The sequence below is a fragment of the Oncorhynchus keta genome, chromosome 37 (assembly GCF_023373465.1).
Source record: "Oncorhynchus keta strain PuntledgeMale-10-30-2019 chromosome 37, Oket_V2, whole genome shotgun sequence".
In the NCBI taxonomy this organism is placed as follows: domain Eukaryota; kingdom Metazoa; phylum Chordata; class Actinopteri; order Salmoniformes; family Salmonidae; genus Oncorhynchus; species Oncorhynchus keta.
In genome coordinates this window covers 20,840,316-20,859,325 of record NC_068457.1, presented here as the reverse complement: position 1 = coordinate 20,859,325, position 19,010 = coordinate 20,840,316, and the positions used below count along the sequence as shown (strand labels likewise).

Sequence of the window (19,010 nt, the reverse complement as noted above, 5' to 3'; positions counted from 1 at the left end):
GGTGTAGGAAATGACTTCTGGACTGGCTTCATTCAGGTCAAAAGCCTTTCTCTTCCTCTCCCAGACTGAGAATCAATACAGTCCATGTTGAATCAACTTTTCTGTTCTTTCTTTCCTTCTTCTCTTCCTTCACTTTTCCCATAGGGCAAAGGTCAGGGTAGAATGTAAATATTCTCATCTCCATGGTTACAATTGGGCACTTTAGAGCTCTGTGACCTTTTGGTTGATCTTTTTCTTTGCCTGTCAGAGTTTGGAAAACATATGTAGCAATTAGAATCACTCTATTCTAGCTATAATCGTCTACCATTCTAGAAGATCATAGGTATTCTATTTCTATTGTCTGCAGTGGAGACATGACCTGTTACCTTGACAATAGCCGTGAAATGAACAGCTCTGATCTGGAATCAGTTGTTAGGGCTGGAGAGTGACTGGAGCATAGCGATCCTATTATTAAATTACTAGAGGCTATGTCATAAAAGTTTCAGAATGAGGTTAAAACTGCAGCCATATTGGTCAGGGAGAAAAACAAATCATTCTAATTGGAATGAATGGCAGTAGAGGCATAATCGTGATTTGACTTATGCAGGAAAATAAAAGTAAGGCATGTGATATCTACCATTCCAGTGTTTTACTTGCTATATTGTATTCACTTTGCCACCTTGGCCTTTTTTTGCCTTTACCTCCCTTTACCACTTGTTTATACTGTATTATTGACTGTATGTTTGTTTTACTCCATGTGTAACTCTGTCGTTGTATGTGTCGAACTGCTTTGCTTTATCTTGGCCAGGTCGCAATTGTAAATGACAACTTGCCTAACTGGTTAAATAAAGGTGAAATAGAAAATATCAAATTGTGTAATAGAATTGTCAACCTAAAATATTGTTATATAATTAGAATGTATTTTATAGGGGTTTTATACACATTGTGTATAAATAGCCTCTAAAATATCTAAACAGGTGTGTTTTTTTGGAAAGCTGTGAGTTCTATTATATGATGCAATATCAGTAAGTCCTATCATCAACTGATTTGAGACAGTGTATGGCTGTGGATTGACTGCATTGTTTGAATGGAATGTTGGCATATTGGCAGTTAATTTGAAGTATTTACGGAACCATTCCTCAAATTGTCTGGCTAGCTAATAAACATTCCGTGCAGATACATTATTCAAATTAATTATTTTACACTATCACAGCACTGGAAAACCATGGCTGACCTTTGGACCATCATAAGAAGGTTGATGTACATTCTAGTATTCTATTTCTATTGACTGGAGCACCTTTAACAACTGGCTCACTATTCTTCACCTTAAAGACAGATCTCTATCAATTCCACAGACATTTAGCTTCCTTAACCGAATAACTGCGTTAAGTTAAAAATAGTATCTTCCTGTTTGTGGTTTGTGCTTCCTGTCTGCTCCATTCAGTGTTATCATTTCATAGTGATTTACCAGTATATGCATACAGTGACATTCAAGGTTTGACATCTGCATTTTATAGTGTTAGAAATGCAACATTGCCACCTAGTGTCTAGACACTACATCAGACCTTCATTACATAGCAACCCTAACCCTGGTTGAGTAAATCTGCAATTTAGAATAGAATGTTGCAAAATCACCATCTGACAATCACCAAGACTGATGAGAAAACTGCAAGATAAAGCAAATAGAATGCTTGACGGACAGAAAGCTCAAAGAAATACGATTTCCAAAGAGATCATCAGGGTTTTATTTGTCAATGCATTTGCAGATTATAATGCCCTTGGGTGCAATGTAAAGCCTGTCTTTACACAGTACAACTGTAGCAATTGAGAGCGAAGAGCCAGCGTGGGATTCGATTGAACCAGCGACCCTGCTGGTAGCCCACGGGACTCTGCCTCCAGCGCAATAAAGGTCCAGACCACTTGGCAGAGGACACACAACTAAATTGGCTCATACTTTGTAGCTGCTACTAATATCGAAGCAAAAGTGCATTATTTTGACGAGGTAAACTCACACACATCAAACTGTCATTCACGGAATTGATCAAATTCATTTTTTTGCATGGATCTCTGCGATGTACACACACAGCTCCAGGGAAAATTGCTGTCTTGGTCAAAGCCAGCAATTATCAGGGTCTGTGCTATCGGGATCCATGGAACGGCCCTACCCCATTGAAGTTTACATTTTAAATGGTTAAGTTAAGGGATAACGGACGTCTCAAGGATCCCGGCTAGCAGGGAGGAAAAGTACCAAATTGTCATACTTGAGTAAAAGTAAAGATACCATAATTAATAGAAAATGACTCAAGTGAAAGTGAACGTCACCCAGTATCTGGTTATAAGTATCTGGCAGGTAGGGGTAGCCTAGTGGTTAAGAGTGTTAGACCAGTAACTGAAAGGTTACTGGTTTGAATCCCTGAGATGAGTAGGTCTAAAATCTGTTGGTAAACCCTTGAGCAAGGCACTTAACTGTTATTTGCTCTTGTAAAGAATTGCTATTTCTTATGCAAGTGACCAGCCTACTGCTAAATACATGGCTACAACTCACAGTAACGCCTGTGGGGTCCCCTACAGGATAGCTCCCACATTACACACATAATCTCCCTTTTAGTCGAACACTGTATGCCCGAAGAGGATTCTACGATGACGGACAGACAACTGAGCCAATGGCGGAAGACTACAGACTACACCCCAGCTGAACCAATCCAAAGATCCGATCTTCCAGAATCAACCTACTTTCTGTGCCGTATATTAGGGCTGTACTGATTCTTAACGGCCTCTTTTCCTGCTGTTCTGTGCGAGCCGTATTTACGTGTACCAGATATCTTCACTCTGAATAAACTGTCGCTTGTCGTACAATTTTACCACCTTGTCTGAATCGATCCTTGACCGGCTCGCCCTTCTACATATCCTATTATCAACACTCTGAATACGAGCTTCTGCTATAACGTAAAATAAACGTAGCCTACTTAAGTACAGTGGTGGAAAAAGTAGTCGATTGTCAAACTACAGTAACAGCTATACTTCAAAGTATGTTTTAATTAAGTAGCCTTCTTTATACCACGAGCAGTGATTTAAGGGATGAAAAATGCAATATTCATGGTGTCTTTGCAGAAAATGACTGCCATATCCCTGGTCCACATCAGCGTAATGGGCAGCCTAATAAGATATTTACTAATTACATGCCTGTCACTCAGGGAGTGAGTGCTTCTGGGGGTTTCATAGGTGACAGTCCACGACATGTGGACAGTATCCAGTCAGTCTGTTATTCAGATAATCCTGAGCCAACTAGGTGAAAAATCTGTTGATGTGCCCTTGAGCATGGCACTTACACCTAATTGCTCCTATAAATCGTTCTGAATAAGAGCGTCGCCTAAATTACAAACGTAATTAAAAGGCTGTTTGGTTTAGTGATTAAGCCCTTTGAGGGAATGAGGGTGTTCCACGAGAACTATTAACTAATAGAGCAACAACATGGGCTGGTTTGTCATCGTTGGCTGCAGGTAGGGCTATTATGAAAAATCAAGTAGGATGTAATGTGCAGGGCTAACTGAAGATAATATCTGATGTAGCCTACCCCTGAAAGTGTTTTAATTTCATGCATCTTTGGAACTATCGATTGCCAAAGGTGTTGCACCCCTGGAGTGTGCACAAACACACTTCCAAGTCATATAGACGTATAAGGAAGTGCTTGCAGAACTTTATCAAATCAACGTTAAGTCAAGTAGACGGTTTAGAATATGTTATAGCGGGTGCAGCGAAATGCTTATGTTAATTTACTGGCAAGGTTAGGAACTATCTAAAGAGTACACACGTAAAAGGAATTAAGAAATGTCGGAATGAGTTGCTGGCTAGCGCGCACATTCATTACATAAAGCAACATTTTTAGTTTCAAAACCATCAGTGGAGTTAAATGCAATGGAAACCTATTTAAACTTTTTTTTATTTTTTTATTCCGGAAATGGGACTTTAACTGCGAAAGTTACTTGCGTGCACGTCAAGCAGACTTTACATAAACTAGTAAATTTGATGGAAATGCCAATTGGTTGGAAAGCGACTAAAATGTCCGTCGCCAATTATGCGAAAACTCGAGGCTAGAGCGTGCATCTACCCTGTGGGGGGCGTGTTCATAGAAGTGGCACTATGCTGTCAAACCAAATTTGGAATGCAACCTGTGAAAAAAATTACACCTAATCTACCTGCCAAGGAAGGAGCGTGATTGATGCCGCGAGTCCGGTGTTGGAGAGATTAGTCAGAAGGGCTGCTGGAAATGGTAAGTACAAGCAATGTCATAATTATATTATGGAGTCAGACTGTAGAACAATCCTAAACAGTGGTGCGTTTGTCACGTGGAAATTGACAGGTTCTAGGTCTTAGTTGAGCAGGCAGCGTGAAGTTAGAAGCAGCCAACTTGACTAACAATTATTTTGTAAGGCATGCTTTTCTATCAGTTTCAGCACATTCTCAGTACTGGCGCATTCTCAATTTGGTTTCGATGTTATCGTTACTTTGAAATCAAACGCAAAGAAAAAGGGGCACAGCAAGCCCATCAGTCAGGTGTCCATCTAGATTTAGTCAGTGTAGCAAACCTCGCAACACAGTCTCCATTTGTACTCTCACCAAACATATCAGCCTGTCGTCGTAATACGCTTTCAGCGAACAATGCTTAACCATGCCTCGGGATAACGTCACTTCCTGTGGGCAGTTGCCTGGGAAAAAATAGTTTTAAATACTATCATTTAGCTCATGACCAGGCAATTAACCAATGGAAAATGCTACTCAGGTTAAACATGCCAATAAGTCACAGGTGACATTCTCACTCACTTAAAATGAGCTTTTCCTCACACTTGATAGTGAAACTCTGCAAAAGTACATGTTCAATAATAGGTTTTACACACTGGTTAAAAAAGACAAATATTTCACACACAAATTGCACTCAAAGATAAACTCCCTGAAACTCTAACTATACAACAAAGTCCCTATGGAAAAATAGACTCCAATACCTGCTAGCAACTCTACCACATGGTGTCCTGAGGCAGCCAGGGCTCCCATAGTGGTGTTGACCTGTCCTATTGCTGGCACATTGCCCTCAGATCACCAGACCACACACCTCCAACCAGTTCTTTAGAGCAATTTAGCCTTCACCCACAAGGCACCTTGACATGCCCCAGGCCAGTTAGTGTCTCTCAGACCAGAAGGGGAGAGACTGGCTTCCTCACCTGCACCCAGAACCACCCATGGGAGAGACTGCAAAACCTATGAGGGCACAAAGAAACACTAGACCATGAAACTAAAATGGTCCCTGCTCCACAACTGCCCACTCGGTGGCCCGGACCCAGCTGATGCTACACCAAATGTCACAAGGTGGAAAGTGACACATTCACCTGAAAAATGAGTTGAAACCTGTTAGTTCACCTTAAACCTGTTAGTCTAGTGACCACTTTTGGATTGTGCGCTAGTGCACCTCACTTTACGCATGGAATTTCCACCGTTCTAATGGAGTGTTCCAGTGTCTAGGGACCTTGGTGCGCTTCAATCATGCATTAGGTTACTCTCCAGTTTTTAGAGAAACATTATGAATACTCTATCATAATGTTGGAGTCACCAGATAAAGCAAGAGAGAAAGATGAGCCTTATTGACACTTGTGAAAAGTTTGGATAAGAAATTATTGTTCAAACATTTCGTTAACTTATTAATCTTTACTGTCTGTCACTTATGGTTATCCTGCAAGTAAATATGGTAAGGCAAGGTTTTCAATCAGTTTCAGCAAATTCTCAGTTCCGGCACATTCTCAATTTGGTTTCACTATAGAACCCCACAGTGGAGGTGTCATAATACCCGTAGGACATTTTTAGGAACACTTCAAATAAGGGCTGTGTTTCGTTGGAAAAACGATTGGAACCATTTCCTTGTTTGACCGCTAGGTATTATGACTTGTACTGTGGTACTCTATTCAGTTAAATTGTATATGGAAATGAACATTTTCTCATGAACTTTTCTTTAAAAACCATGCTTCTTAAAATCAGAATCATCCAAACCAAACAAAAAGGGGTACAGGAAGCGACGCAGCCCAGCAAACAGGTGTCCATCTTCAGCGCTAAGACAGGTCAAATTTGTGCTGTAATTAACTAAGGGCGTGTTCCTCTGTCCAGGCGTTGCTGACGCATACCAGATCTTACAACGCCTGGACAGGTATTTTATGTATCAGCTAACCACATCATATGTTATAGCAATCTGTCAGTCAATCACATGGCACGCAACCATTGGTTGGTGGATGCAATGCCTGAGCAGGGGAACACAACCATGTGGTTAACTGATACTTTAAACAAATCTATTCAAGCATTATAAGATCTGGCATGCGTCAGCAACGCCTGGGCAGAGGAACACGCCCTTACCATGTGCTTTCTCCAATCGTATCAGCCTGCCATAATAGGCTTTCAGCAAACAGTGATCCAACATGCCTCTGTACTGGATCACTTCCTGTGGACGGCTGCACATAGGGCTTGTTAAACATTGCAGGTGACTGCCTACTGACTGATCGATAAAAATAATTATTCATAAATAACTACTTCATATTATTTGTAGATCAGTCAGTCCCAATTTATCCATGATACAGTGGCTTGTGAAAGTATTCAACCCCCCTGCAATTTATACTTTTTTTATACTTTTTTAGGGTTTGTGTCATTTGATTTACACAACATGCATACCACTATGAAGACGCTAAATATTTTGTGGTGAAACAAACAGGAAATAGGACAAAAAAACTGAGAACTTGAGCGTGCATAACTATTCACCCCCCAAAGTCAATACTTTGTAGAGCCACCTTTTGCAGCAATTACAGATGCAAGTTTCTTTGGGTATGTCTCTATAAGCTTGACACATCTAGCCATTCTTCAAGGCAAAACTGCTCCATCTCCATCAAGTTGGATGGGTTCCGCTGGTGTTCAGCAATCTAAGTCATGCCACAGATTCTCAATTGGATTGAGGTCTGGGCTTTAACTCAGCCATTCCAAGACATTTAAATGTTTCCCCTTAAACCACTTGAGTGTTGCTTGAGCAGTATGCTTAGGGTCATTGTCCTGCTGGAAGGTGATCCTCCATCCCAGTCTCAAATTTCTGGAAGACTGAAACAGGTTTCCCCTCAAGAATTTCCTTGTATTTAGCACCATCCTTCAATTCTGACCAGTTTCCCAGTCCCTGCCAATGAAAAACATCCCTACAGCATGATGCTGCCACCACCATGCTTCACTGTGGGGATGGTGTTCTCAGGGTGTTGAGTTTGCACAAGACAAAGTGTTGTCCTTGATGGCCAAAAAGTGAAATTTTAGTCTCATCTGACCAGAGTACCTTCCTCCATATGTTTGCGGAGTTTCTCACAGTTCTTTTGGCAAACACCAAACGTGTTTGATTATTTTTCTGAAAGCAATGGCTTTTTTTAGGACACTCTTCCATAAGCCCAGTTCTGTGGATGGTACGGCTGAAAGTGGTCCTATGGACATATACTCCAATCTCCGCTGTGGCGCTTTGTAGCTCTTTCAGGGTTATCTTTGGTCTCTTTGTTGCCTCTGATTAATGTCCTCCTTGCCTGGTCTGTGAATTTGTGGGTGGCCCTCTGTTGGCAGGTTTGTTGTGGTGCCATATTCTTATCATTTTTTAATAATGGATTTACTGGTGCTACGTGGGATGTTCAAGGTTCGGAGGACCTGAACCCTAGGACCATGCCTCAGGACTACCTGACATGATGACTCCTTGCTGTCCCCAGTCCACCTGGCCGTGCTGCTGCTCCAGTTTCAACTGTTCTGCCTTATTATTATTGGACCATGCTGGTCATTTATGAACATTTGAACATCTTGGCCATGTTCTGTTATAATCTCCACCCGGCACAGCCAGAAGAGGACTGGCCACCCCACATAGCCTGGTTCCTCTCTAGGTTTCTTCCTAGGTTTTGGCCTTTCTAGGGAGTTTTTCCTAGCCACCGTGCTTCTACACCTGCATTGCTTGCTGTTTGGGGTTTTAGGCTGGGTTTCTGTACAGCACTTTGAGATGTCAGCTGATGTACGAAGGGCTATATAAATACATTTTATTTGATTTGATTCAAAGTTTTGAATATTTTTTTATAACCCAACCCTGATCTGTACTTCTCCACAACTCTGTCCCTGACCTGTTTTTGAGAGCATCTTGATCTTCATGGTGCCGCTTGCTTTTAGTGGTTTTGCACACTTTCAGGGGTGTATATATATGTATGTGTGTGTATATATATATATATACCGAGATCATGTGACACTTAGGTTGCACACAGGTGGACTTTATTTAACTAATTATGTGACTTCTGAAGGTAATTGGTTGCACCAGATCTTATTTTGGGGCTTCATAGCAAAGGGGTGAATACATATGCACGTACCACTTTTCCCTTTTGTATTTTTTTTTAGAATTCTTTGAAACATGTTATTTTTTTCACTTCACCAATTTGGACTATTTTGTGTTTGTCCATTACATGAAATCCAAATAAAAATCAATTTAAATTACAGGTTGTAATGCAACAAAATAGGAAAAACGGCAAGGGGGATGAATACTTTTGCAAGGCGCTGTACATTAAGGTTTTGATCTTCTCGAACACAGCCAAAGGTGTCGTTCACCTGCTCAGACGTTGCATGCATCAACCAATCACGTCATCCACTGTCCAACTGACAGATTGCCGTAACATATGTGGTTAGCTGATACGTAAAATACTTATCTGGCAGGCGTCAACTACGTCTGGGCAGAGGAACGCGTCCATAAACAAGGGGGTTTAATTATACACTGAGGGAAAATATATAAACGCAGCATGCACCAATTTCAATGATTGTACGGAGTTACTGCTCAAAAAATAAAGGGAACACTAAAATAACACATCCTAGATCTGAATGAATGAAATATTCTTATTAAATACTTTTTTCTTTACATAGTTGAATGTGCTGACAACAAAATCATACAAATGATCAATGGAAATCAAATTTATCAACCCATGGAGGTCTGGATTTGGAGTCACACTCAAAATTAAAGTGGAAAACCACACTACAGGCTGATCCAACTTTGATGTAATGTCCTTAAAACAAGTCAAAATGAGGCTCAGTAGTGTGTGTGGCCTCCACGTGCCTGTATGACCTCCCTACAACAACTGGGCATGCTCCTGATGAGGTGGCAGATGGTCTCCTGAGGGATCGCCTCCCAGACCTGGACTAAAGCATCCGCCAAGTCCTGGACAGTCTGTGGTGCAACGTGGCGTTGGTGGATGGAGCGAGACATGATGTCCCAGATGTGCTCAATTGGATTCAGGTCTGGGGAACGGGCGGGCCAGTCCATAGCATCAATGCCTTCCTCTTGCAGGAACTGCTGACACACTCCAGCCACATGAGGTCTAGCATTGTCTTGCATTAGGAGGAACCCAGGGCCAACCGCACCAGCATATGGTCTCACAAGGGGTGTGAGGATCTCATCTCGGTACCTAATGGCAGTCAGGCTACCTCTGGCGAGCACATGGAGGGCTGTGCGGCACCCCCAAAGAAATGCCACCCCACACCATGACTGACCCACTGCCAAACCGGTCATGCTGGAGGATGTTGCAGGCAGCAGAACGTTCTCCACGGCGTCTCCAGACTCTGTCACGTCTGTCACATGTGCTCAGTGTGAACCTGCTTTCATCTGTGAAGAGCACAGGGCACCATTGGCGAATTTACCAATCTTGGTGTTCTCTGGCAAATGCCAAACGTCCTGCACGGTGTTGGGCTGTAAGCACAATCCCCACCTGTGGACGTCGGGCCCTCATACCACCCTCATGGAGTCTGTTTCTGACCGTTTGAGCAGAAACATGCACATTTGTGGCCTGCTGGAGGTCATTTTGCATGGCTCTGGCAGTGCTCCTCCTGCTCCTCCTTGCACAAAGGCGGAGGTAGCGGTCATGCTGCTGGGTTGTTGCCCTCCTACAGCCTCCTCCACGTCTCCTGATGTACTGGCCTGTCTCCTGGTAGCGCCTCCATGCTCTGGACACTACGCTGACAGACACAGCAAACCTTCTTGCCACAGCTCGCATTGATGTGCCATCCTGGATGAGCTGCACTACCTGAGCCACTTGTGTGGGTTGTAGACTCAGTCTCATGCTACCACTAGAGTGAAAGCACCACCCGCATTCAAAAGTGACCAAAACATCAGCCAGGAAGCATAGGAACTGAGAAGTGGTCTGTGGTTACCACCTGCAGAACCACTCCTTTATTGGGGGTGCCTATAATTTCCACCTGTTGTCTATTCCATTTGCACAACAGCATGTGAAATTTATTGTCAATCAGTGTTGCTTCCTAAGTGGACAGTTTGATTTCACAGAAGTGTGATTGACTTGGAGTTACATTGTGTTGTTTAGGTGTTCCATTTATTTTTTTTGAGCAGTGTATAAGGAAATCAGTCAATTTAAATAAATAAATTGGGCCCTAATCTATGGATTTCACATGACTCTGAATACAGATATACATCTGTTGGTTACAGATGCCTTAAACAGTAGGGATGTGCATCAGAAAACCAGTCAGTATCTGGAATGACCACTATTTGCCTCATGCACCGTGACACACCTCCTTCGCATAGAGTTGATCAGGCTGTTGATTATGGCCAGTGGAATGTTGTCCCTCTCCTCTTCAATGGCTGTTCGAAGTTGCAGGATATTGGTGGGAACTGGAACACGCATCCCCAAACATGCTCAATGGGTGACATGTCTGGTGAGTATTCAGGTCATGGAAGAACAGGGACATTGTCAGCTTCCAGGAATTGTATACAGATCCTTGCGACATGGCTGCGCATTATAATGCTGAAAAATGGCATTGTTTGAATGGCACGACAATGGCCCTCAGGATCTCGTCGCCGTATCTCTGTGGATTAAAATTGCCATCGATAACATGCAATTTGTGTTCGTTGTCCGTAGCTTATGCCTGCCCATACCATAACCCCACTCTGTTCAGAACGTTGACATCAACAAACCACTCGCCCATCACGTCTCCATACACGCTATCTGCCCGGTACATTTGAAACTGAGATTTATCCATGAAGAGCACACTTTTCCAGCAGCGATCAACGGTGAGCATTTGCACACTGAAGTCCAGTACAACGCTGAACTGCGGTCTGGTCAAGACCCTGGTGAGGACGACGAGCACGTAGATGAGCTTCCCTGAGACGATTTCTGACAGTGTTTGCAGAACCTACAGTTTCATCAGCTGTCTGGGTGGCTGTTCTCAGACAATCCCGCAGGTGAAGAAGCCGGATGTGGAGGTCCTGGCTGGTGGTTACGCGTGGTCTGCGGTTGTGCGGCCGGTTGGAAATACTACCAGATTCTCTAATACAATGTTGGAGGCGGCTTATGGTAGAAAAATCTACATTAAATTATCTGGCAACAGCTCTGGTGGACATTCCTACAGTCAGCATGCCAATTGAATGCTCCCTCAAGTTGAGACATGAGAGGCATTGTGTTGTGTGACAAAACTGCACATTTTATAGTGGTCTTTTATTGTCCCCCGGCACAAGGTGCACCTGTGTAATGATCATGCTGTTTAATCAGATTCTTGATATACTACACCTGTCAGATGGATGTATTATTTTGGCAAAGGAGAAATGCTCTCTAACATGGATGTAAACAAATTTGTGCACATTTGAGAGAAATGACTTAAATGTAAATGTAAAAATAAGCTTTTGTGCATATGGAACATTTCTGGGTTCTTTTATTTCAGCTCATGAAACATGGGACCAACACTTTACATGTTACGTTTTATATTTTTGTTCAGTGTATAAAATGTATATCACGGGACCAGGCAATTAACCAATAGAAATGCTACTTAGGTGTAATTGTCACCCATTTAATGAGTGCTTCCTCACACTTGATAGTGAAAAACACTGCAATAGCACACGTGCAATAATAGGTTTCACACACTGGTTAGAAAAAGCTAATATTTCACATAAATTTGCACTCAAAAAGATAAACTCCCAGAAACTCTAACTATACATCAAAGTCCTCTTGAAAATAAAGGCCTCCGATACCTGCTAGCATCTCTCCCACATGGTGTCCTGAGGCAGCCAATGAGTTCCAGTGTCTATGGGACTTGGGGCACTTCTAATCAAAAGTGTTGTGGAAGCTTCTCTGACAATATAGTTTACCAAGCTAACAATTACTTCATACTCAAATAAGTTAAGCTATACTAAAGAGACCCTTAAGAAAAATATAGTTTTCTTAACTAAAGTTGCTTTGAAAAAGTAGTTCACCACATCCAAACTACTTTGAAAAATTCTCATGTGTATATCTGAAACGTCATAGAATACAAATTGCAAGAACAGATCATTCTGGAGTCCGATGTTTGCAGAATGTGTAATTTAGCCTATTGTTAGGTTCTAAATGAACCTAGTAAAACTCACGGATGCTTAATAAAGCTCAAACCAAGTTTATTCACCCACTGGGTCATACAGCTGCATAAGACAAAGACATGGTTCCACCAGTGGTCGTATATAAACCCCAATTTGGGTGACATCCTCCTTCTCTCTAAACATGACATCTTTATTGCTAGGCAGGATATTAAGTGATGTGGCCATAAACTGTTCCTTCTCCCTTAATGTGACCTGACATATCCTCGGCCCCCTTCCTCACTAAACCACATCTCTCCATCTTTATCAGTGCCTGCCACATGTGATTGCCCTTCCTTTACTCAATACATTCCAAGTTTAATTGCCTCCACCATATTCATCCCTCCTACAGATAATTATTAACTTCCTGTGTAGACCCTAGACTATAGCACTCAATATTCCAATAGGATACCTGATAATTAACACTATTCCAAGTTTGAGTCAGAACCCACTATTAAACACAAACTGTTTCAAGTGAGAATTAGGCAGGTCTGATTCAGGAAAAGGAAATTCTTGCCTACTTCACTCATTAAAAAGTAGTGTAGCTTCAGTAGTTAGCTACAGCGTTACATGGCACAAAAGTAATTAACATTTGAAAACCCTACCGACATTTGAATTAAGTTTCAACAACTACATTTTGCAGGAGGGTAGTGGTAAACTACATTTACTATGTAGTAATATAAATTACTATTTAGTAAATGTAGTTAAATTACTAGTAGGACTACGTGTAGTTTACTACTCCTCAACACTGCTAATCAATCATATATTCTGTCTATCATAATTCTGGAATCACCAGATAAAGCCAGAGAGAAAGATTAACCTTAATGACACTTTTGGAAAGTTTGGATCAGAATTAGTGATTGTTCAAAAATGTCCTTAACTTATTCACCTTTACTGTCTGTCAAGTCTTTCGCTTGGGGTTATCCTCCAATTTAATGTGGTGTGGTAGCCCTGTGAGGCTTTGCCTGGACACATTTAGAATGAATGTCAGTAACAGACACATCCCTATGTCCATAGCCCTGCGAGGCTTTGCCTGGACACATTTAGAATGAATGTCAGTAACAGACACATCCCTATGTCCATAGCCCTGCAAGGCTTTGCCTGGACACATTTAGAATGAATGTCAGTAACAGACACATCCCTATGTCCATAGCCCTGCAAGGCTTTGCCTGGACACATTTAGAATGAATGTCAGTAACAGACACATCCCTATGTCCATAGCCCTGCGAGGCTTTGCCTGGACACATTTAGAATGAATGTCAGTAACAGACACATCCCTATGTCCATAGCCCTGTGAGGCTTTGCCTGGACACATTTAGAATGAATGTCAGTAACAGACACATCCCTATGTCCATAGCCCTGCGAGGCTTTGCCTGGACACATTTAGAATGAATGTCAGTAACAGACACATCCCTATGTCCATAGCCCTGCGAGGCTTTGCCTGGACACATTTAGAATGAATGTCAGTAACAGACACATCCCTATGTCCATAGCCCTGCGAGGCTTTGACTGGACACATTTAGAATGAATGTCAGTAACAGACACATCCCTATGTCCATAGCCCTGCGAGGCTTTGCCTGGACACATTTAGAATGAATGTCAGTAACAGACACATCCCTATGTCCATAGCCCTGTGAGGCTTTGCCTGGACACATTTAGAATGAATGTCAGTAACAGACACATCCCTATGTCCATAGCCCTGCGAGGCTTTGCCTGGACACATTTAGAATGAATGTCAGTAACAGACACATCCCTATGTCCATAGCCCTGTGAGGCTTTGCCTGGACACATTTAGAATGAATGTCAGTAACAGACACATCCCTATGTCCATAGCCCTGCGAGGCTTTGCCTGGACACATTTAGAATGAATGTCAGTAACAGACACATCCCTATGTCCATAGCCCTGTGAGGCTTTGACTGGACACATTTAGAATGAATGTCAGTAACAGACACATCCCTATGTCCATAGCCCTGTGAGGCTTTGCCTGGACACATTTAGAATGAATGTCAGTAACAGACACATCCCTATGTCCATAGCCCTGTGAGGCTTTGCCTGGACACATTTAGAATGAATGTCAGTAACAGACACATCCCTATGTCCATAGCCCTGTGAGGCTTTGACTGGACACATTTAGAATGAATGTCAGTAACAGACACATCCCTATGTCCATAGCCCTGTGAGGCTTTGCCTGGACACATTTAGAATGAATGTCAGTAACAGACACATCCCTATGTCCATAGCCCTGTGAGGCTTTGCCTGGACACATTTAGAATGAATGTCAGTAACAGACACATCCCTATGTCCATAGCCCTGCGAGGCTTTGCCTGGACACATTTAGAATGAATGTCAGTAACAGACACATCCCTATGTCCATAGCCCTGTGAGGCTTTGCCTGGACACATTTAGAATGAATGTCAGTAACAGACACATCCTTATGTCCATAGCCCTGCGAGGCTTTGACTGGACACATTTAGAATGAATGTCAGTAACAGACACATCCCTATGTCCATAGCCCTGCAAGGCTTTGCCTGGCCACATTTAGAATGAATGTCAGTAACAGACACATCCCTATGTCCATAGCCCTGCAAGGCTTTGCCTGGACACATTTAGAATGAATGTCAGTAACAGACACATCCCTATGTCCATAGCCCTGCGAGGCTTTGCCTGGACACATTTAGAATGAATGTCAGTAACAGACACATCCCTATGTCCATAGCCCTGCGAGGCTTTGCCTGGACACATTTAGAATGAATGTCAGTAACAGACACATCCCTATGTCCATAGCCCTGCAAGGCTTTGCCTGGACACATTTAGAATGAATGTCAGTAACAGACACATCCCTATGTCCATAGCCCTGCGAGGCTTTGACTGGACACATTTAGAATGAATGTCAGTAACAGACACATCCTTATGTCCATAGCCCTGTGAGGCTTTGCCTGGACACATTTAGAATGAATGTCAGTAACAGACACATCCTTATGTCCATAGCCCTGTGAGGCTTTGACTGTCCCATAAACACACCAGAGCTATTGGTTGTGGAAGGAGCACACATTTGGACGTACAATAACTCAGACACATCCATCCCTTTGTGACATGCATCTCTTCAAAATAACCCAGATGAACAAACGACACCCTATGGAACTATTTGACATAAATCTGAGTCAAACCTGACGACCACAAATATGTACATCCATCTGACACAAGAAGATCCAGCTACTGCATGTTAAAATTGGATGACTGTTTACACAGCTATAAAGCGTGAGGGTGGGACTGGTAGGGGTAAATATGCATGCACCCATTGAACTGTGCAAAACTCATACAAGACTAGTACTACTATACTGTTAGCTATGTGTTATAGATCAGTGGTTCCCAAATGCCTTTTTCACTCTGACCCTTTTATAGCTTTTGAGGTTTTTTAGTGGCCAACCAAGTCAGCGAAACCAATGTTCCTGGCCAGGACCCAGCCACGACTTAATTAAAAGACTTGCCACAACTCACAACCAGTTTATCTTTACCTGCTATTTCTTTGGTTTTTCTAACCCTGATCTGTTGTGTGTTTTTATGCTCTATTGTAGGAGCATCGATACAGATGAGCTGCTACCTCAAACCTACAGTATTCTCCGTCAACCCTTAGGGTGCCTTGCTGTGGGAATACCTCACCAAGACCTGAACTGGACCAGACTCACCTGCAGCATCCAAGCATTGTGTCTGAGAATCTCTCATAATCAACTGAAAGACTGGAACTTAAATTGAAAGGGTACTGATCACTAAAGCAACCATATCACCATATCACTAGCAACCATATCACCTAACTCCTCAATAACTCTCTTTAGAAGTATTATCCAAGATGGCTCCCACCACCATGGAGGCGGCTGACATCGTTGTTGTGGTGCTGTACTTCATCCTGGTTCTTGCCATTGGCTTCTTCGCCATGATGAAAGCCAATCGGAACACTGTGAGCGGTTACTTCCTGGCTGGCCGATCAATGAACTGGGCTATGATTGGTGCCTCTCTGTTCGTCAGCAACATTGGCAGCGAGCATTTCATTGGCCTTGCAGGGTCCGGGGCGGCTAGCGGGTTTGGAGTCGCCGCATGGGAGTTCAATGCCCTCCTGCTCCTCCAGCTCCTGGGCTGGGTGTTCATGCCTGTTTACATCCACTCTGGGGTCTACACAATGCCTGAGTACCTGGCCAAGCGCTTCGGCGGCCGACGGCTCAAGGTCTACTTCGCTGCTCTCTCCCTGCTGCTCTACATCTTCACCAAGCTCTCTGTGGACCTGTACTCCGGAGCGCTCTTCATCCAGGAGTCACTGGGCTGGAACCTCTATCTGTCCATCATCCTCCTCATCACCGTGACCGCGCTGCTGACCGTCACAGGGGGCCTGGTTGCAGTCATCTACACCGACACCCTCCAGGCGTTCCTGATGATTGGCGGCGCGCTATGCCTAACCGCCATTAGCCTGGTAAAAGTGGGTGGCCTGGAAGGGGTGCGGACCAAGTACATGGAAGCCAGACCAAACATCACAGCAATATTAGCGTCCTCCAACTTCACCTACATCCCCTCCTGCCACGTGGAGCCCAAGCCCGACTCCCTGCGCATCCTAAGGGGCCCGCTGGACAAGGATCTCCCCTGGCCGGGCTTCCTCCTTGGCCAGACCCCGGCCTCCATCTGGTACTGGTGTGCCGACCAGGTCATCGTCCAGCGGGTGCTAGCCGCACGGAGCATCTCCCACGCTAAAGGCTCCACACTGATGGCCGGCTTCCTCAAGATCCTGCCCATGTTCATCATCGTCATTCCCGGGATGATCTCCCGCATACTTTTTGCAGATGAGCTGGCGTGTATCAGCCCAGAACACTGCATGGAAGTGTGTGGATCCAGGGCCGGGTGTTCTAACATCGCCTACCCCCGCCTGGTGATGTCCGTTATGCCGGTGGGCCTGCGTGGCCTGATGATGGCGGTGATGATCGCAGCGCTCATGAGCGACCTGGACTCCATTTTCAACTCCGCCAGCACCATCTTCACCTTGGACATTTACAAAATGGCGCGGGAGCGGGCGTCGTCGAGGGAGCTGATGGTGGTGGGACGTGTGTTTGTGGTGTTCATGGTGGTTATCAGCATCGCCTGGGTTCCTGTCATCATCGAGATGCAGGGAGGCCAGATGTTCTACTACATCCAGGAAGTGTCTGATTACCTGACCCCGCCCATCGCTGCCCTATTCCTGCTGGGTGTCCTATGGCGGCGCTGCAACGAGACTGGTGCGTTCTGGGGTGGCATAGTGGGGTTCGCGTTGGGCGCCACGAGACTGGTGCTTGCGTTCGTCTACAGAGAGCCACACTGCGATGAACCGGACGAGCGGCCATCTTTTGTCAAGGACGTCCATTTCATGTACGTGGCAGCCGGGCTGTTCTGGATCTCAGGCCTGGTGGCTGTGGTGGTTAGCCTCTGCACCCCTCCACCGAGCATAGAGCAGGTCCGCACCACTACCTTCTGGGGGCTACACCAAAGAAACACAACCCTAAACATAGAGAGCGATGAGGAGATGAGCAAGCTGAACCCCCAAACTAAGACCCATGTCAATGGGAACGGCTGCATGGACAAAGAGACGACCAAAGACCTCCATAATGGGGAGGAGGCTTTATCCTATATGGAGGCTCCATCTAATCTCCAAAATGGCGGCCACCCGACATTTTCAAGCACCAGAATGGCAGTAGACCAAGAAAAGCCTTGGGTGGTCTGCTGTGGAGGAGTAGGAGGGGAGAAGGGGAGGTGTGTGAGGGTTCTAGAGTGGTTCTGTGGGTTTAAGGAGGAACCGGCTAAGACCCGGCCCAGATCAGCCGAGGAGGAAGAGAGGCTTTTGCAGGAGATGCTCCAGGAGACCCCCAGAACCAGACTCATCCTCAACATGGGCCTGGTGCTGGTCTGCTCTGTGGGGGTGTTCCTCTTCATCTACTTCTCTCTGTAGGAGGGGATCTCAACCTGTGACATACACATTATAGTTTATATGTGACATCTAAAGAAGTGTTTCCTACGCCACCCCAAAAGTTCAAGCCCAGTGAATCAGGTGTGCTTGAGCTGGGCTAGAACAAAAATGTCCAACCTTGGTGGTCCTCCAACATGGACTCAGGGGTAGACGTAACATAGGAAACGTAAATCTAGTATGTAATGTAACAATTCGTATGGTACAGTGCCTTAAACTATTCACACCGCTTGACTTTTTCAAAATGTTGTTGTTACAAAGTGGGATTAAAATAGATGTAATTGTCATTTTTTTTGTCAATGATTTACACTACATAATCATGTCAAAGTGAAAAAAAAAAATCACAACAAGTTAAATGGAAGATAAAACACTAATATATTTTCATTAGATAAGTATTCAACCCCCTGAGTCAATACACGTTAGAATTCATTTTGGAAGCAATTACAGCTTTCTGGGTAAGTCTCGAAGATCTTTGCAAACCTGGATTGTATAATATTTGCCCATTCTTAAAAAAAATATTCAAGCTCTGTCAAATTGGTTGTTGACCATTGCTAAACAGCCATTTTAAAGTCGATTTTAAGTCAAAACTGTAACTAGGGCACTCAAACATTCAATATCATCTTGGTAAGTAACTCCAGTGTATATTT

At 43.8% G+C, this 19,010-nt stretch overlaps 1 protein-coding gene across 2 annotated transcripts; it reads left to right on the top strand.

The window, feature by feature from the left end:
• Window positions 1–3,405: 3,405 nt before the first annotated feature.
• On the top strand, window positions 3,406–18,650 carry LOC118372388 (sodium/myo-inositol cotransporter-like). 2 transcript variants are annotated; one of them, XM_035758251.2, is made up of 3 exons: window positions 3,406–4,249; window positions 15,962–16,143; window positions 16,220–18,650. In XM_035758251.2, exon 3 carries the CDS (start codon window positions 16,234–16,236, stop codon window positions 18,346–18,348), a length of 2,115 nt encoding a protein of 704 aa, XP_035614144.1. In that variant the 5' UTR covers window positions 3,406–4,249; window positions 15,962–16,143; window positions 16,220–16,233; the 3' UTR covers window positions 18,349–18,650. The 2 variants fall into 2 exon arrangements, with proteins under 2 accessions (XP_035614144.1, XP_052355513.1); XM_052499553.1 differs by having other exon boundaries at window positions 3,407–4,249; window positions 15,962–18,650.
• Window positions 18,651–19,010: the final 360 nt, after the last annotated feature.

Bases quoted from the DNA above. Each gene is read 5' to 3' on its own strand.
- LOC118372388 (XM_035758251.2), top strand. From the start codon at position 16,234: ATGGCTCCCACCACCATGGAGGCGGCTGACATCGTTGTTGTGGTGCTG.